Source organism: Plasmodium coatneyi, chromosome 12 (genome assembly GCF_001680005.1).
Source record: "Plasmodium coatneyi strain Hackeri chromosome 12, complete sequence".
Taxonomy (NCBI): Eukaryota; Apicomplexa; class Aconoidasida; order Haemosporida; family Plasmodiidae; genus Plasmodium; species Plasmodium coatneyi.
Genome location: NC_033567.1, coordinates 270,392 through 290,802, shown reverse-complemented (window position 1 = coordinate 290,802; position 20,411 = coordinate 270,392). Strand labels below are relative to the sequence as shown.

General features: G+C 34.0%; 4 protein-coding genes across 4 annotated transcripts; all 4 read left to right on the top strand.

Moving 5' to 3' along the window:
- Window positions 1–1,079: 1,079 nt before the first annotated feature.
- On the top strand, window positions 1,080–9,577 carry PCOAH_00037470 (Uncharacterized protein; the record flags this gene model as incomplete). Its single annotated transcript, XM_020060538.1, has 4 exons — window positions 1,080–2,903; window positions 3,047–5,216; window positions 5,336–5,888; window positions 6,160–9,577. The coding sequence occupies 4 exons, from the start codon at window positions 1,080–1,082 to the stop codon at window positions 9,575–9,577; spliced, it is 7,965 nt and encodes a 2,654-aa protein (XP_019916756.1).
- Window positions 9,578–10,963: 1,386 nt separating this feature from the next.
- Window positions 10,964–13,253, top strand: PCOAH_00037460 (Uncharacterized protein; the record flags this gene model as incomplete). Its single annotated transcript, XM_020060537.1, has 8 exons — window positions 10,964–11,266; window positions 11,612–11,656; window positions 11,854–11,882; window positions 11,991–12,050; window positions 12,283–12,345; window positions 12,465–12,541; window positions 12,686–12,731; window positions 12,965–13,253. The coding sequence occupies 8 exons, from the start codon at window positions 11,044–11,046 to the stop codon at window positions 12,998–13,000; spliced, it is 579 nt and encodes a 192-aa protein (XP_019916455.1).
- Window positions 13,254–14,987: 1,734 nt separating this feature from the next.
- On the top strand, window positions 14,988–16,087 carry PCOAH_00037450 (Uncharacterized protein; the record flags this gene model as incomplete). Its single annotated transcript, XM_020060536.1, has 2 exons — window positions 14,988–15,514; window positions 15,792–16,087. The coding sequence occupies 2 exons, from the start codon at window positions 15,403–15,405 to the stop codon at window positions 16,085–16,087; spliced, it is 408 nt and encodes a 135-aa protein (XP_019916353.1).
- Window positions 16,088–19,501: 3,414 nt separating this feature from the next.
- On the top strand, window positions 19,502–20,143 carry PCOAH_00037440 (Early transcribed membrane protein (ETRAMP); the record flags this gene model as incomplete). The annotated part of the gene is made up of 1 exon (XM_020060535.1): window positions 19,502–20,143. The coding sequence occupies one exon, from the start codon at window positions 19,502–19,504 to the stop codon at window positions 20,141–20,143; it is 642 nt and encodes a 213-aa protein (XP_019917046.1).
- Window positions 20,144–20,411: the final 268 nt, after the last annotated feature.

Sequence of the window (20,411 nt, the reverse complement as noted above, 5' to 3'; positions counted from 1 at the left end):
TTATGTGTGAAGTGCCTTGGCAGCACTTAATTGTTTTTATACATCTTGGCATTTTTTTTTTTTTTTTTTCTTTTTGTTACAAAGTGAAAGGGAAAAAATAAATGTTACGACAATTTAAATTTAAATGCACATTTTTAACATTTTAAAGGAGAAAAGTAACAAAATGAACTCCCCCGTGCACCAAAAAAAAAAAAACAAAATAAAAAAGGAAAAGTAACTAAAATGAGATAAACCCAAACTATGCTTGCACATATTTTAAGCATAGCTTGAAAGAGCAGCACACGTTTTCCATTTCTTGGCTACATCTCTTGCAGGAGGAGAAAAAGATAAGGAACAGTATGTTAATGTATACTTTATAAAACTGTTTCCGTGAATTCTTTTTTGTTATGCTTCCCCGAAGGGAGTTCCTTAGCCACACTGGGCATGTACAATTTGTGCAATAACGAAAGAGGTACAAATGGTGTGTGGATTCTTGTGTGCGTGCTCGTATATTTAGTAAGTACATATTTAAGTAATGTATATACGTAGGTATAGGTATGTCCCTGTGCTGATATACCTGTGCAGGGGCGTACCCATGCATTTATTCGTATGCAAATGCATATGTCATCTTGGTTATACACCTGCGTTTGTATAGTTATTTGGAGCAGATAACTGCCCAAAATACTTTTTTTTTTTTTTTTTTTTTTTTTTTTTGTTCGCCTCTAAAGGAGGACACAATGAATAAGGGCAGTTTTCCCATACTGTGGAAAAGGAATGCCCAGTTATTTTTTTATTTTTATGAATTTTATTTTTTTTGTCTGTGCGACTCGGTGAACTAAACGCATATGAAGTAACCACAGAGAAGGAAGTAACAAGAAGACATTGCTCAAATGTAGGAATTAACCCCATGCGAAGTTTTTATTATGCCACATGATAGCAATTTTTTTCTTCCTCCCCCATACTTGCAAGAGGTTATAAATACGAATAAGAAAAAGGTACACCCGGGGGAACAGGCAGAAGAGACGATGCGAGAAGAGGCTACACTAGGTTAGGAGAAACGATAAAGAACAAAACAGATTGGCCATATCTTACCCATTTAGATGGAAAATCAATTCAATGTGAAATTAGAATGCGTCACGGATTTTAGCTTATTTGAAAAATTAAAAAAATCTATCTTAAAAGACAATGTGGACGAACTGTACATATCCTCGTTAAGATCCATTTTGGAAAAGATAAAGGACCCGGCTGTGGATACCAGTCACATCATTTGCAATCACCAGTACGCAGAAGCGGTTCTCTTTTTTTATGCAACTTTAATTATTGAAAAATATGAATTCGTTTCTGTCTTTTGTGAAGATATACTTTCAAAGAACCGTTTTCAAGATGTAGTGGAAAATTTAAAAAGAATAAAAGTGAAAAATGTGGAAAGTTTGAGTAAGATCGAAAAAATAATTATTGAAAATATAGACAACTGTGAAAAATGTTTGATGATTTATTATCTGCTGCAGAAGGAATTCCTAGAAATGATATCCACGTTTACAAAAAATGAGGAAGCATTCATAAATTTCGTGAAGAGGGAAATTTTCAAATTCAATTTTAGTCGACTATTTAATAAGATAATTTGTTCTGTGGAATATGATAAGGTCGATTCTGTTGTACTAGAGCTTATGCTAAATGGGGGGAAAATATTCCAAGTAAATGATAATTACCAGTTGGAGATAGGCCAAATAAATCAGGAAAAAGTGAAATTATTCACGGAGAAATTTCTAACTTTAAAAAATGAGACTATATATGATATTATAAAAAGGTATGCCCACCATGAGTCCCTAAACTTTCTTTGCAATTTTATCCACATGGAATTTAAAAAGTGTAAAAAATTATTAACAGGAATGAATGGTCAAATGGGTGAGAAGATAGATTGTCCAAACGATGATTTAAAAAATTGCAACGATCACGAATCTGAAGAAAATTGCCATAGCTATAACATTAGACAAAATTTGCAGTCCTATGTGTATGTACATATATTTCTCCTTTTCCAACATAGGGAAGTGGAAAATAGCATAATAAAAGTTCTGAAGGATAAAATAATCCTTTACTCGTTAATGCTGAACGCGCTGAGATATGCGGATAATTTTATCCAGTTGATCATTTTCAAAATTATAAATTCTACCTTTATAAATGACGACAATTTTTTAAATGATTCAAATAAAAAATTGATCATATCTATTTTGTCCTACTGGGTAAAACTGGCAGACGCTTGTATTATTAAAATGATGAAAACGAATTTGTCTGACGAAAATGTCGGCTCGAATGTGCAAAAAAGTGATAATTTTTTTTTAAAAAAAAAATTTTCAGAGTATGACATATTGAAATATATACAGTGTTTAATCAGTGCCATATATCTGCTATCCCTTATTAAGAGGAGGGGGAAAAAGGAAGCGTCTAAATTGTCATCCGAACAGTCAACTGTGCAAAGGAATAAGCGCAGTATGGCCTTTTATATGAATGAATATAATTTAGAGAGATTATCCCTGAAATCCTTTTTTACAAAGAATGACGTGTATGATTATTTCTTGGGTGTCCTATTTTCGGAAAATAAAGAAGTAATTCATAGGCTGTTTAATTTAATATTTAAGCTGCTGTACTTTGTGAGAAATTCCAAGTTGTACATTTCGGAGAATACCAATATGAAGAATAAATATTTCGAGGATGCCACTACATATTCTTGCATAAATATTCTGTACAACATTTTGGACGTGACGAAAAGAATGTTTTTGAATTCGTTCGAGGTCGATGAGTTTACAAAAAATTTGTATAGAAAATGTCTGAAGGAGAGAAGAAACGCCTTTGATTGCATTGTTTTGAATTCCTTTCCGCAATATATTCGTCACACGGATTATTACATGCGTTTATACACAATTAAGGTAATTCTACACGGCTTTTATTTTTTTCCATATGTATGTACACATGCGCTTGTGGTTGTTTTTAAGGGTGGAATATTTCACGCACTGGTGAAAAGGGTGTATATTATTTTCCTCCTCCTTTTGGTGCATGTGCACTCTTGCAGGTTTTGTCCACCCTTTTATCCGATTCGGCCATTCGGGATTCACTGGAGAAGAATACCATTTTTGAAATTTTCGATTCGCTGATGTGCATGAAGTTCCATAGCGACCAACAGAAAAGGAACGATGAGAGGAAGAACGTAAATATTTTGCTCCTACTCCTGTTGAAGGCAAATATAAGGGACAGCAAATATTCCACCAAAACGACAAATATACTATTTAGCGATAAACAGAAGGATGTTAAGAGGTACATTGCATCAATCTGCGATGATGGTTTTCCCCTTCTAGATTTGAAAACCATGTTTGAATATATTTTTGTCTTGTTTGTAAAATTAACCAACGTGATTGTAAAAAGGGTGTTGTCCCTTTTGGAGATAGAAAAGTATAAAGGGCTATTTATGAATGTGTTTGAAATTGTAGAACTGTTCATGAAGGAATTAAAAAAAGAGAAGAGCAGAAAATGCAGATGCTTTTTTTTTTCCACAGCTATGTATTTTTCTCACCTAATTTCGAATAGCATATATAAGTCCAAGGTGCATTCTTCGGTTCCTTTTCTGAATAAGGTTTTTAGCTTAATTAAAAATATTGAAAATTACGTAGATTTTATGTATGACGATTTGGTTACTTTTAAGGATGCACAGGAGGAGCTGTCCGAGGCGAGAACGTACGAAGAAGAACTATCTGAGGACGGAACGTATGATGAGGGGGTAACTGAAGAGGGGATGCTTGACGAAGCTTTATCAGATGATGAGGTGTATTATTCTAGTGATTCAAATTCGAAGAGCGTGAAGGATATGCACATGCTCTATTTTTATAGTAACACGTTTTGTGAAGAGGAAAAGGGGGGAGGCAACAAGGGGACAATTGGTGCTCCTTTGGATGGGAACAGCATAAGCGGTCGGGACGATTGCACCAATGGGGGTATGCTGTATCCAGTTAATAAGGACGATGTGGAGAGGTCCAACTGCAACGGATTAAGTAGATTAAGCGGATTAAGCCGATTAAGCAGGTTCAAAGTTTTCATGAATAGGTCAATTAGGAGGAGCAGAGTGAACGAAGAAGGGATTTACAATTACATGCACAGTTTTTTCTTCCTATGCGTAAGTAATGCAAGTATGAAAACTAGGAGGCATGTGGTAAAATCGTACGACCTGATCACGAAGTATATCATGAAGGATGAATATAAATTAAATAGAGTCAAAAAGAAAAGCGGCATTTTTTCTCCTCCAGTTGTAATTATTAGGGATGTGGAAAACGAAGACAAAAGGTATAATATAACAGTTGATAAATATGACTATGTTTTAAGAAGCTACATAGTGGACTTTTTCAAATCGAAAAGGTACATGTACAATTTCCTATTGTCAGTTTTCCAACTTAGTAACATAATCATTTTGTATTTAAAAAAAACAAATTTCATAAGCAACGATTTTGATGAAAAATTTGATGTGCTAGAATGCTTCATGCTGGTAAATTCGAAGACTTGGTTTTATCTGAAGGTTGCTATTGAATGTGTGCAGAAATATATGAATAAGGGAAAAGTGGATCAGTTTTTAATGCGAATCCTTAATTTAATAATAGACAATTTGTGGAAAATTATCATATTCATTCTTTTTAATATAAAAATAAAAACCTTTTCGATAAGGTCTAAAACGCATTCTATACGTATTTTCGGAAGGGATTCGTTGTTATTATTTCTGGACTTTTTTTCCACATGGATTTTATTCATTAGAAAATTTTATTCAAAAGGGGATCCTTTTTCCCGGGATGTTATACTACCTGAATTATTCTCCAGGAAATTTAGCAGTCTCTCTACGCAAATTTTAACCATCTTCAATTTTATCGAATCGAATTTGTCCTCACTTAGTCACCGTGAAACGAATGCGTCATTGTTAATAAAGCAGAAGGAAATTATGAGCAGCATCTTAGATGCACTAATAGATCTAGTAAAGGATAAAGCACCCCGTGGGCATGAAAGCCATTTGTATAATCTTATCCAGTTTAAGCTAAAATTGAAGAATTTGCCAACGCCAAAAGGTGTACAGGAATTGATTCATACATGTGACTATGAAGCATTGTTTGCTAAAACGAAGCAAATGTTAATCGGTGAGGAGAGCAGGAATGATCTATTCGTTACAGGAGTAAAGGGCATAGAAGGAAGCACCGCAGCGTATCTTGGTACGTTTATCATATTAAGCGACGGGGTGCACATAAAAGTATATACATATTTACATACATACATGCATATGTATATGTATATATGTGCATTTATTTTATTTTTTCCACCACCCGTGCAGCCCCCAACGGAGGGAACCTAGCGAACAGTAACGACCCCAGGTGCAAAGTTATCACGCACTCCAGACAGGAGCATAACTTGGAAGGCTTTACGTGTAGTAGTGCGAAGGAGTTTAAAGGAGGAAGTGTGGAAGCAGCATCCAGATCGGCGTCCAGGTCACACTCCCCCTGTAGCAGCCTAAGTTCAAAGGATGGCAAATGCAAAGATGTTGAAAAAAAGGAGAAGCAACCTAATTTCGACCATTTGTCAGAGGAAATGAGAAAAGAAGCAGCCTTAGAGAGGGCCAAGAAAATTTTAGAAAAAACGGCTGCCTCGAAAACACAAAAGAGAGCCATCGTACTGAATGAAACAAATACGAAGAATAACAAGCATGAATATTTTAAAGAAATGAAGGGAAAGAGATTGGAAGCAGAGAATAGCATGAATAAGTATTTTGCCATGTTGCAGGAGTTCCTCAGTTGGGATTTTAGCTCTTTGGAAAATATGCTGAAGTACAAGATGTGCATTAATGAGGAGATTCCTCTGCGGTTCAATAGCGAGGAAGATTACTACAGGTGAGGGCAAAGGGGCGCTGCATCTACTGGGGGAATGCAAACAGTTTTATGTGCACCATTTTGTCTTGATATGAAACATGCGTAATGCTGTACCATATACTTCGGTTTTTCCACCGGCATGTTGATCACTTACGCCTTCGACTATCTTGGTGTTGCCCCAATTTTGCCATTTCATCTGCCCAGGTCAGATAGTACGTGGTGTGTGTGTAGTTAATTAGCTTTTTTTATGTTCCACCTTGTTGTACTTCCTACCCCTCCCTCCCTTTTGCAGGTTTTTTAAACCAATGGTCCTGGAAGAGTGCAGATGTTGCATCGTTAACAAAATGGCGGGCAGTACGCAAAAGTACGTACTAAATTTAGTAGCGAAGAAGAAAACATCCTACTGGATAGAATGGCAGACGTCGTTAGCAAATGAGAACAAGGCAATCGCCGATAGTTTAAAGCCAATGGATTTGATTGCCTTAATTCCATTCGAAAGTGAAAGGAACGTTTTGTTGGATAACGATAAGGGGACTGTTAAATATCATAACTTGAAAAAGATTTTAAAAAACAATAAACATTTAATAGGGTTGGTAGATTTTTCCGTGAATAAAATGGAAAATATGTGCGACGTTAAGTTAATTAATGAGGACATTTTTCCCCCACAATCGGGAAATGAAAAAAATAGATTAAAATTAAATTGTCTTACGTGTAATAAATTCAATGCATATTTTTTATGTAACTTAATGACAAATATAAGAGAATTTCAGAGCGTGTATTTGAGTAGGAACTCCTCCCTCTTTAACATAATTCTAAACCCCACCTTGTGTAATAGCAACTTTAAGGAAAGGAAAAAAATGCTGTTTAGTAATGGTTGCTTGGATGAAGAAAATATGGTAGAGAGTAACCTGTGGAGGAGTAGTTTAAGCAGCATGGAAAAGTACATATTAAATGTTATGAAAGATTATAATTTATTAAATGAGTCTCAAATAGAGGCCGTTAAAATGGTTTTTCAAAATAAGAATAGCATTTCGTTGATACAAGGCCCACCAGGTACAGGCAAGACGAAAACAGTTATAGGAATTATATCCGCTTTGTATGCAATTATTAATCACCGGAATGGTGAAGAAAAGAGGGACGTAGGAAAAAGGAAGAAGGATTGTGCTTATAATGATCAGGGCGAAAATTGCAATAAGAAAATTTTGGTTTGTTCCCCCTCCAATGCTGCAATCGATGAGATTGCCAAGAGGATCCTAAATGATGGGTTAATAAATTTTGTCAACATTGGTAGATCGAAAAGTGGGGGCAAAAAGAGCAGCGGTAGTAGCAGCAGCAACAACAGCGGCAACATAAGCAGGAACATGGGCCTGTTCGGAGGCCGCACCCATGTTAACGGTGTAACTAATCCAAAGATGAGGAAAATGATGAACGTTGAAAACACACACAAAAGAGTGAGAAGCGGGCATGCAGAGGAAAACCGTACTAAAGGTAGGGACTTCCAAAAACAAACCATCACGCCGAAATGCATCAGAATAGGTATATCGAAAAGGACACATGAAGAAATACAACCCATTTCGCTAGATTACATATTCAGTAAGAGAAAAAATATGGAAAAAAACGTTTACGAAACGAGGTTTAATGATAAGAAGAATAAAATGACCCTCACCCTTAAGGCGATAGATCAGACATGTAGCAGAGTGGAAGAAGTGAGAGGCAAATTAAATCACAACGATTCTAAGAAGTACTGTTTCGATTTTAACGAAACTAAATCCAAATCATCGTCACTTGAAAAAATCGAAAATGTAAAGGATTTTTTTGCAGAAGAAATTATAAACAATGTGGATATAAAATATTTAGAAAAATTGTTATACCTTTTTAATGAATCTTTTTCTCATTACGAATGGAGTTGGGAAAAACTGAAAGGAGAGAAGAAATGTTTTGAGGAGAAGAAAAAAAAACTGATAGATACGGATAAGGAAATAGGTTCCTTCTACGCAAATAGTAATAAAGACAATATGGTTTTCGAAAGTGAAGTGATATTTAGCACCCTATCGGGAAGTGCATCTCCCGTAATTGAAAACTTAGACTTTGAATATTTAATAATCGATGAAGCATGTCAGTGTGTAGAATTAAGCTGTTTAATACCTTTCAGGTTAAAGGTTAAGAATGTAATTATGTTGGGAGATCCAAAGCAATTGCCAGCTACTACATTTTCGTCTGATTGTACAAAATATGGATACAGTAGATCATTATTTGAAAGGCTGCTACTGTGTAATGTTCCAAACGTTTTGCTGAATGTGCAGTATCGTATGAGAGAAGAAATTTGCTGCTTTCCGAATATGTATTTTTATAAGGGGTTGATAAGAAATGATGAAAATTTAATGAACAAACCGTCATTTTATTTGCATTATTTAAATCTATATGGATGTTATAAATTTATCAATATCGAAGGAATAGAGTCCACTACGTGTCATAAGTCGTACATTAATTATGTGGAGGCCTATTTCATATTCAAATTGGTATTGTATATTCACCACTTTTTTAGTACCAAAAATGAGGAAAATCCAATTCCCAGTTTTTACAAATTGTCTGCTAATTTTAGCTTAAGTGATATAGGAATTATTTGTCCCTACCTATCTCAAGTGCTTTTAATAAAAAGAATGTTTGAAGGATATTTTCCATCGAGTAGCTCGCCTGAAGTTTCCACGGTGGATGCATTTCAAGGGAGAGAAAAAAGCATCATTATTTTTTCTTGTGTGCGTTCAAATCGTCAGGCGCTGGAAATGTTTAGAAACAAGGATGAATTGGAAAATGGAAGTGGGAATTTTTATCCACGTGGGAAAAAAATATGTTATGGTAGTAACAGTGAACGCAGTTTGGATGACCCTCCTTTTGACGACGCCGCTTCGGATGACTCTTATGTGGATGAGTTGCATACGAAAAAGTGGTTCAACGTGGGAGGGAAAGGTGTGCAAACTGAGAATGACTTCAAATCGGTACATAATATACGTGGAAATAATATCGGATTTTTAAAAGATGAAAGAAGATTAAATGTGGCTCTTACCAGAGCGAAAGATTGCTTATGGATAATAGGAAATAAAAAAAATTTAGAAAAAAACTCCATGTGGGATTCGTTAATAAAAAATGCAATTGCAAGAAATTATTATTCTGATTTGGATTTAAATTTTGGCCGGAGCACAACGGAGGAAAACATAAAAGACATAATTGATACGTATTTTTCTCAAATTGGTAAGAATGCAACGGAAGGGAAAAACTGCAAGGATGAGGAAAATGACATAAATCACGAGATATTTAGCTCATCCAATTCGGAGAGTAGCGTAAGTGGATTCAGAAAAAATAACGGAAGTCTCTTTAAAGGAAGAAAAGATCTTTCGCGAGTAAATGATATCATTGGGACGGGGAAAAAATTGAAAACGGACATGAATGCCAGTGCCGTGCCTGAGCGTGAATTTTTGTTCAGCAAGGCTTATACCGGCAACAGATATTGGGGCAATGGCGAAAATGGAAAAGACGGAACCATGAAAAATGGGAACATTGGTAATATTGCTAATATTGGCAATATTGGTAATGTTGGTAATATTGGTAATATTGGGAGTGTTGGAAGTAACGAAAGAAAAAGGCCACACGATGGCAGCAGAGAAGACGAGCAAGAGGAACTGTTACTAAAAAGACAGAGACACAACTACTGAGAGGGTTCTGTGTTTACTTGTCCGTCCCGTGTACCTCACAAAAATTAGGAAAAAAATTCATCATCATGAGGGGGAATAATGCGGTTGGCGATTTGTTAATATTAGAATAACATCAGTACGGCTAATGGTTAATTCGGAGTAGTTACGACGCAGGAAGAAACAAACGCGTGTGCCAAGTAGGCAACTCCTGGGTGTCGTTAAACTTTGGTTTTAAATGAAGAAGGGGGAAGCGGGAAAGTGTTAATAATTGAAAAGACAGCGGACAAATAATTTTTTAATTAATCATTTTGAATATTGTTGCATTTTTTTATTGGTTTATTTTTTTTTTTTCGCATTTTTAAGATCCCTTTTATGTTAAATCCAAGTAGGAATGTGCAATATGCGATCACGACCTATTTGTTAATAGCGGTATTTTCATTATAACTATAGCTGCTTTGAAGGGCGTTGCATACATGGAACGCCCACTATTTGAACAATTTTTTTTTTTCTCTCTCATTTCATTCGTTTGTTATTCGTTTAATGTTCCTTTTTTAAAGAGTAAAAAACTCAGAATTTGCCAACACATTTGCCGTGTCCTTATTGGGACCTTTGACTTAATTTTGCCACATTTTTATAAAGCACCTCAGCTATTGGTCTATGCCTTCTCGTTTTATGAGATATTGTAAAAATGCAGCTGAAGATTATAGGAAAATTCCTTTTACCCCCTTAACCTTAAGAAGTGACCACGTTTGTAATTATTTTCTGCAAATGCGCAAATTGGGGGGATAGAGCTCGTGTGCGTTACCCGTCAGAAGGGAAGAACAAACAATCAAATGAGCAAATGTTGACTGTCTCAAAATGAGAATGTATGTGCAATGTAGAACCGATGCGTGGCTAATTCGGGAAATTAATAAGACATATGTAAGCATGTAAGTATGCACGCGTTGGAGCATCTTTGAAGGAAACAGGGAAGGTCGTTTTTATCGCATATATGAAGCATTTTTTAACAATTGGAACACTTCAACGAAGTGACATTTTGTCCTTTCATTTTTGAATTGTCCCTTTCCTGTGTAAATGATCATACAGTTCGTCCATGTTTTGTGAAAACGTGTTTTATCTGTTCTGCGCAGAAAAAAAAAAGAAAACGGAAGGGCGAATTAACTGGCTTCTCCTAGTTGCAAATGGAAGACTCCTGAATTCTCTTAATTTTAACAAAAGGAAGGGCAAATGAACAACGGCATTTGAACTAGTCCTCCCTGGAGCTGTGTATATACATATGTTCCCAATTCGATTATTTAAAAAAAATATTTCCCAATTGGGAAGATAACAGAGAAACATAAAAAAGGTTTTAAAGGTACATTTCATTTTAAGTGTGCATTTTATTTGAAACTTAATATTTATCCTTTAGCAATAATCATTTGTGTGGAAATATGGGTCTCTCCCACTCAACCATAGGGTTTGCATATCATCCTACAAAAATGTGATACATGAATTTTTGTTTATCGCGCATATGTAATTCTTACGCAGATTTTTTTGTAATTTTTCACAATATTTTTTTATCTAATTTTTGTTACTTAGCTGCGTTTCGCACTGCTATCTGTCGTCAACTTGTTGTTTCCTTTTTTTGGTTACAAATGGAACATGCCCACAGGACAGCCCTCACGGAAACCGAGGATGATCTGAGGATTGAAAATCAGAATTTTTTGGGAGGTAAGTAAAAAAGGGGAAAAATATTAATAGCATCGCAAAGAAAAAAAGGAAATACGCTTGTTAGTTCCTTCTTAATTAACTTATATTATTTTACTCCATTTTTGTCTACTTATTTTGTAGAAGCGGTATTTAACCATTTTTGTTTCGAATTATGCAAGTGTCATTTTTTTATACGCACTTGAATCATTTGCCCGTTTGTTTGCTCACCAAATTTTCACTGTGCTATTGCGTTAATAGCAAAAATAGTAAGTTATGCAGAAAAATGAAAAAGAACATGCAAATAAATAATTAATTAGGGAACGGTGGTGCGCCTGGTAATTGTATTTGTGGACATCCTACTGGTAGCGAGTTTGGCATTGGACTTAAACGTTAGTTGCGATGGATATTTACGTAAGTGAGATTTGTGTACATTTCGTTGTGAAAACTACAAACTGTGTTATAAATGGGAAAGGAAAGAGGACGAAACTTAGTCAGGGCTGAATAAAGGAAAAACACTTAGCAGTGAAGTGGTAGTACATATTTCAATACACAGTGAACGAAAGAATCTCCATGCACACTATTTTTTACTATGTTTGCCTGTTCTACAGGAACATGGATCATAGGAGCAATATTTTTGGTAATTTCTTGGGTTAACTTTTAAAAATTTGATGTATTCTATTTTTGAGCATACCATACACACTCCTTTCTCATCTGCGAAAAACGGCGTGCTTCTTCCCTTCTGAAGAGTTTTTTCTTATTTTCTTTTGTAAAAAGAGTTCAAGTTTTGTTAAAGGAAGACAAAGGGGTAGGTTTTACGAGTTATGCATTGTATAGTACTGCTTAACAATTTGCGAAATTTTTGCGATAGCCTTTCACATGAAAGAGGGTGATAAACTGGAGGCACTTTAACGAATAAATAACATGGATTCTAAAAATGTGTGCCCGATGTAGATCCCCGAATGTATGCCATTCGATTCTCATTTAGTGTAGACCCCCATTGAATTTTCCTACAACTCATTCCCTCTTCCTTTTTTTAGCTACTCTCTGAGGTTCTTTTAATGCTAGTGTGCTTTCTATGGACATACTTTGGGACAATTCAGGTGTGGACAAACGAATTGTAACTGCCGATCCTTTTTGTACATGTATAAATATGTATTTTTACTGTGGTTTATTTTTTCAATTGCACCCCTTTTTTTTTTTTTTTCCTTGGGCATTGAAGATTAACAAAGCCAGTGCGTGTCAGAAGAGTGCTCCTTACTTATTTTGGGCAGTGTTTACCTTAGTTACTACGATTTGGTAAGAAAAGGAAGAGCCTCCTATGTGCACACATACTACATTAGGCTCATCTGTGTAGAGATATCCATGTGAAAAATTGATTTTATCGTTTTTTTTCATTTTTTTTTTTTTTTTTCCTTTTTGGTTCGCTTTTCCACCATTTAGGTGTTCCATCATAGGACTAATTTTAAGCCTGATGATTATAACAATAGTAGGGAAAAAGAGAAAAAAAGAACATACCGCTAAGTGGGGGAAATATGGAGAAGACTTGTTTATGTTTTTCAAAAGAACCTTTCCAATGATAAAAAAAAAAAAAAAAGATAGAAAATGGAAAATATACATGAGGAATATTGTATGCCTAATTAAGTTTTAAGCAGAAAAAGAGTTTTTTTTTTCCCAATCTATGTAGCACAAGTTACAATAACGATTTAAATTTTTTTTTAGGGCTCCTTTTTTGTTGTTCGATCGAAGGTAGGATAAAATGTAATTCTTTTTTTTTTAATAATTTTGGAACATTGCACATTTTGAAGGAGAACAAGGCAGAGAAACACAAAAGGGAAGAAGAACGCATAGCATCCTTTTAAAGTTATACTTTTTTACTTTTTTTTTTTTTTTATACTATTCTTTTTGTTGTTCATTCCTGCTTAAATTTTATAAAATTAAAATTTAGAGGACGTGGCGTAGTTATGTTTGTGCATGTGTACACACGCAATCATGTAAATATATGTACACGTAAATTTGAGCGGGCGGAAATGTTATTCAAAGTAACAGAAAATTAGATATGCATATTTATATATAGACAATTATAAACACGCTGTACAAGAGGAAATTCGCGACCAGAGATGTTGGTAATTCGCATATTTCCGAAATTTTTCATGGAACAAAAGAAAGGAATTACTCTTTCCTTAGTGAAGTATAGTTTCTACTTTGTATGTTTTGCACCACGTTGAAAAAAACGAGCTGTAGCTACATTAAATGGAAAAAAAGGAGCTGGAAGAAAAATGCAAAACCTACTATGTTAAAAATGTTTTACCTTTATAAGATTCAAATTTTGTTAACTTTAGCACAACTAAGTGTTTTTAAGAAAAGTAGACGAGATGATAAAACAGTTTAGGAATTTCCCACCACGTTAAAAAAAGGAATTTAGTAGAATTTAGTAGAATTTAGTAGAATTCAGGAAAATGCCGCTTCCTTTTGATCTGCCTTTTCTATCAGAACCAAGTTATTTTGTTTTCGCGAATTTCCGTACAGCGCGCACACATATATATAAGTATATAGATAACTTACACTTATGTGAATTTATGTATACGCACAGCTTGGTGGCGCAGGTGTGGCATCACAAGAACGGATTATATAAGAACCCTTTTTGCAAGATTTACTTAAATACTGTTTTCCGTTGGCCATTTTATAGAGACCTAGTGATGATTCATAATATGCATTTATCATAAGATAGGAAAAATCACATACCGCGTTTTTTCAAGTAGTTCATAAATATAAAATTTTCTTAAAAACACAACTCAAGAAATGGGGGGTTTATCCTTTCCCATTTTCTCAAATTCGCAACACTTCATCGCAAATTTAAGAAGAGTGCAACATAATGTGGGAAAGGAAGATATAAAAGAAAGGGGCGAATGAATTACAGGGAAAGAAAAAATTTTATCTTAACGATTTTGTTATAAAATGTGGTATATTCGAAACAACAGTTTTTATAAAACAACATAACTGCGGGTTCATATTTGCTTCAACTATAAAAAAAAAAAAAAAAACACCCATTTTTTAGGATTCACTTTAAAATTGCTTTTATATTTAAATGGCGGTGTGTTAGCAAAAGTTTTAATTTTTCAAGCTAGATAAACAAAGAAATGTGCTTTTTTTTTTTTTTTTTTTTTTTTAGAGGCATAAATTTATATTATTTTGTTAACGCATAAGATAAGGCTTTATACCATTTCATTTTGAGAAAAACACAATTGTTAGTCCCTTCAGATAATTTTCATGGCCAGTGGTGGTAGTGTAAAATATTAAGAAGTTCTTTTTTATTCAGAATTTTAAAAAAATTGTACATATAATATATATAATTTTAACATAGTGTGCACTCGATTCATAATGTATATATGTAATTATTTGGATATGTTTATGTAATAAAAGAATTGTATATCTAACAAGAGAACAAGTGTGACCAATTTTTACTTGTTATATACGCACATTATATATAAATAAATATATACACATATACATATACAGTACGTGTTTGTTTGAAAAGATATAGTTTTCTGTTCATTGCGCACAAATGTTGCTCTAGAAAAAAGCGCAATGAACAGAAAAAAAAAAAAAAGCACATTAGGGTTATATTATGTTAATACGTATATTGTTCTATATACGACGCATGAAGAAATATTGCCATAAAATTTAAGAAACGTTAAATGGACATTTATAGTAATAAATATATATATGAATGACGGCAAAGTACATGTACATTTTTGTTTCTTTTATTTTATATAATATTAATTTTGCTGTTTGTTCATAAATCCAAATGGCTGATTATCAGATTTGATCAACTGTGCAACTTTTATAACCGACGCTTTAGCGTTCTTTTGAACTTCCCTTCATTTGTTTGATTACCATTTGTTATTTTATTTTTTTATTTTTATTTTTTCTTCCCGTTTCGTTTCTTATTACGAATTATAAGTCACCTTTTTTTTAAGTTGCCAATGGTAGTAACCATTTGGGAAGGTTAGCAATTGAGCGCAGTATATATATGTGTACGCTCACATATGTACATATATGTATGTGTATATATGTGCACTTTTTTTGGTAAAAGTTGAGCATTATGAAGCGTATTAGAGCTGTCCCCTATATTTTTGTTAATAATTATTCCTAATACCATGAATTATTTGAAAGTGTTGATTTGTGTAATAGTTTTGCTCTTTCTTTACGCCCAAGAATTAAATGCATTGCGAGGAAAGAAGAAGGAGAAATATGTGTTGCCAAATTACGGTAGGTAAATTTAATTTAAGGATGTGTAAATTGTAGTGCACTCCTTGATCGGTTAAAAATGAGGAAAAAAGTTGTTATAGTGTACTGCTTTGTCTTTGAGCATATGGGCGTACCGTTTGTGTGCGAGGTTTAGCAGGTTAACCATTCCTGCCATCTTTCCGTTCAAATAGCGTTTTCTGTTGGAAGAGCTTAAAAGGGAAAAACTGCATCCTCATTTATCTCATTTTTTTTCACTCTTTTGATATTTTTTTCCTTGTCACCCTTTTTCCCCTTGTAGATGACCTCTTTTTGCGAAATGGTGGTTACAAGATAATTCTACCACATGAATATGTAGACAATAACAATTTGAAAGAATCCCTTTTGCGCATGATTAAAATTACAAGGAACAAGTTTAAAAAAATAAAAAAATCCAAAACAAGACTTCGAGATAGTTGCTACCATTTGGGCCTGCACCTTGGCTTGCGTATTTTACACCATCTTACTGTTTTAAGCATGCGAATGATGAATCTGCACATCAAAAAGCAAGCCAGGCGTAGGAGTAAGGCGAAGAGTAAAAATTTACCTCCACCTTAATTGCTGCTATGTCAATTTATATGATGGATCAGATATATTTAATTAACTAATTAAGTAATTTAATTTTTTTCTTTGAGTTTTTATGGCATTTTGTCCCATTTGTCCCGTCATTATGCCATTTTTGTCTCATCATTGGGTCAGTTTTTGCCACCTCATTCACTTCCCTTTTTTTTCGTTTTTTTGTACATTTTTAAGTGTTAAATTATACATATAGTGTGTAAATGTACACGTTTTTATTACTAAATTTGTCTTTAAATTTTCCTATTTTTTGGTGTGTAATATGTAGACATATTATAGAATATTACGTGTGCGTCATTCCAAGTTCACGTATACTTGGAAATTATTTGGACGTATTTTAAATATATTTACATTTTACCTCGTTCTATGTATATTTAACACAAAATTGTTCATAAATATACATAAGTTTATTAGCTTCAACTAAAAAAACCATTTTTTAAAATAACGTAATTACGTGTTTTTGCAGTTATATATAACAGGCGCAAAAAATGTGCTTTATATAAAGTGCAAATTTATGAACATGCGATGCGTAATCGAGCAAAAAGTGTGTTCAACGAGAAGACCTTTGGGAATTTTTTTCCCAAAAGGTTTTATATAACGCGCAGGGGAAACGTAAACTATGTTTTTCTTCTAAAGGGATGAAAAAAATGTAAATATATAAGTAAAAAGGCACATTTCGAGAAACATTTATGGGCTCCTTTGGCAAAAATGTATATATAGGAACGATCCCGATTTGAAGCCTTTAACACCCGTTTAACATATGCGTTACAATTTAATCATTTGCAGAGGATTCGCAAGTTGACATGTAAACAAAAATGCTGCTGTTTGAGCGAATAATAACTAGTGGGGAAAATATTCAGATGGAAAAATTCATAAACACACATGTATGCGTTGCGTATATATTTACAATCTACAAGCGCGCAATGTAATTAACATGGCGAATGCAACGGTACGTATGCATTAAAGGCTTCACTTCTGATGCCTTGAAGAAGAAAACTGTTTTATAATTAAGTTTTTTAAAAGAATGTGTGGCGACATAATAATTTAAGGGATGTTTTTATTTTTTCATTCTCACATATACGGCATTCCGCTTAACAGATATAGGCCTATATATATTTGTAGTATGTTGCAAAGGTTGCTTTCGATCAGGGAGCCACAAAAGGAGTCTTAATTCCCCCTCGCAATATATATATATATATTTTGTTTTGCTAATGCTGCAAAAAGGACTTGAAAAAGTAGCAAAATATAGGAGAATAAAATCACAATAAAAAAAAACGAACACCTTTCCATGAAAAAAAAAAAATAAAAAAAAAAACATTAAATGTCGTAACTCGCGCGAAGGGCAATTCGAAAAATTCTGCATTTGAATTGCATTCAAACTGAGGAAACAGCACATTTTTAAATTTTACGTTCTTCACCAAAAAATAACAATTACGAAAAGGAAAAGCGTAAAAAGGGGGGACACCAATAAGAGAGTTTAATATTGATGGAAAGCGTGGTTGTATTGAATATTCCAATGCAGCCTATATATGAAAAAATAAAGGTGGGGAAGGACAACAAAACCTGCTTCACGTGAACGCAATTCGCGAATAGGTGAATATTATTTATGCGTAAAGAATTAATTAATTCCGTTGTATCATCACACGTGTAAGTGACGCATAAACGTTTTCCATAGCTATGATATTATGGCGAACATGTTTAAGCATGTTCACTTTTTCGTGTGTTTTATTTAAGGCTCACTTTAAAAGTCGCAAGGATATGGGTCGAGCCGCATCTTATTATTCCCATGTAACATCAACGAATTAAGCAGATATGTTTTATTCCAGCATGGGTCGATGTGCATATATATGCATTTACACATGTGAGGAACGGAAAAGTATAGGAGCGCCCCAATTCATTTGTTTCCTTCTTAACACTTTACTGTGTGTAATTTGGTGTGCAGTTATATATTTTCCTTTATTCGCTATAACTGCTTTGTATAGCACATTATAGGAATAAAAAAAAAAAAAAAAAAAAAACTGTTAGTAGTATTTTTTTGTATAATTTTCTATGTAGAGCAAATGTTTGGCAACCTTAACTTTACCAAATTATGAGTACTCTGTCTTGCGTTAAAAATTAGGACATGATTAAGTTATACAAAAATGGAAATTATATTTTTGACATGCTTGTTTACAGTTCTCTATTCGCATCAACAATTTTTATTGCGTAAAGGGGAGTCATAAGAAAGAACAAACCGAGTCGTAATACAAATAATGAAAGGTTAAATGGATGCGAAGAGAATTCATTTTTTGCAGCAATGGGTCCTATAAACGTGTCCCCTTTTTATAAACCCGTGTATGCATTTTTTGTTAACCCATTTGGTTATGCAAAAAATTTGCAACGATCAATTTCATTTTTTTTAAATATAGGTCACATTTTTAAGGATGTTCCTTCAACAAATGGGTGTGTATTTCTTTGCAACATTCTTGCATAATGGCTTGATCATGTTTTTTTGCCCTTTAACGAAGACGTACAAACAAATATGCATGTATAACCTGCTGTTCCGTGTAGAGTGGCTTAAAGTGAAAATTTCATCATTTTAGTATGTTGTGCATGCGTTTTAGTGTTCTATTCAGTTGTTGTAACCAAATGGACCAAGGGGGGCAATGATCAAGCCGTTATGCAAGTATGCAGTGGTGAGGCTTAAAAAGCATTTCCTCGTTTGCTCTGTGGTATTCATTTGTTTGCACACCCCCCTTTGACAGACCACTAAATGCATGCAGAAAAAAGTTTAATTTGGATACAGAATTGGCATGTTGAAGGGTCCCATATTGTTATATTCTGTTTACGTGCATTACATGCATTAAATGTGTTGTGCGAATTATGCATGTATGGTGATTCGCGAGGGTTAAACACTTGGTGCATGCAATATGAGATATTACAATGTCGTTTTGTTTATGTGGCTTTCCATTTCCTCCAAATCATTGGATGCACAATCAGTTTATTGTGAGATATAAGCAAGCATAATTGCGCATTTGTGCAAGTTAATAAAGTGGAAGATTTATTCTTATCCTTTATGCATAGGGCTTTTGCAGTGAATGTAATGGGTACATATTAAGGTGTACATGAAAGAAAAAAATATGCACAAGTTGATATTTAAAGCAAAGGAGGGGATAGAAATATTATCTCCTTTTCGGCACAACATTTGTATATTTATATATATATTCGTTGCACATATTTTTTTTTGTGTTCCTCTGGAATATTGTCGCATTTGCCATAAATTGCGTATATATCAAAGTAGACGCGCATATATACTCCATATATGCATGTTGATTTTTAATTTTTTATGTGAATTTGGAAATTTTTCCTTTTTTTTTTTTTTTGGCATAAAAAATTCCATTTAAAGTAACAACTAAAATGAACATTTCAAAAATGCTTCCCTTCTTTTTTTTGTTATGTGTAACTGAAAAGTTATTAATTGTGTGCGCTAGTCGGATCTTATCATCAATTGAAAGGGATTTAGCGCCATTACAAAATATCGATGATACATTGGCAGATAAAAATAGCAAAAAAAAAATTTATTACTCTTTAATATCTTCGGGCCTATTTGTCTTTGTTGCCATAGCATTGGGAATTGGGTTTTATATAAATGAAAAAGAAAAAGAATATAAATTTGAAAAATATGCCCTGTTCAAGGATAAACGATTTCATTTTGCAGATCCAAGAGATGGACAAATGCCAAGTACCAGCAGAGAATATGTAGAGCCACCAGGAATAAATAAAGTAAATATAAAAGGGCCACTGGTCGAAAACACAAACGAAAGTGATGTTCCTATAAAAAAATTTAATATCTTTTTGGACAATGCAAGGATAGCCGTGCGGCACCATTTTAGTAATTTATCAGAGCCACAACAGGCGTATTATGTAAATGACCGGGATTATATAAGAAAGGTTGTGCAATCCTTGGAGGAAAGAAGAAATGTCCAGCTGTCCAAGATGCAAGAAGACTTGGCAGTTTTGAACATGGAGCACTTTCTCCAAAATATATCGAAGGAGTAGCCACGATTATGCAGATAAATGTACGTACGTATGTACGTGTGTATACATGCGAATGTGTGAGGGTTGTAGCAGGTGACCTTTTTTATAACTCGAAACGGGGAAGAGCTTATACCCATAACACCAAGTGATAACCGCTCCTTCGCCCTTTCTTTTTTTTTGTGTTTTAGTGTACCCATTTTTATGTGCAGCGTGTGCGTTGCATATTAGGTGCACGAAATTTTTGAATAATTGGGCCAAGGAAAACAGCGCAAAAAAGATTAAGTGAAGA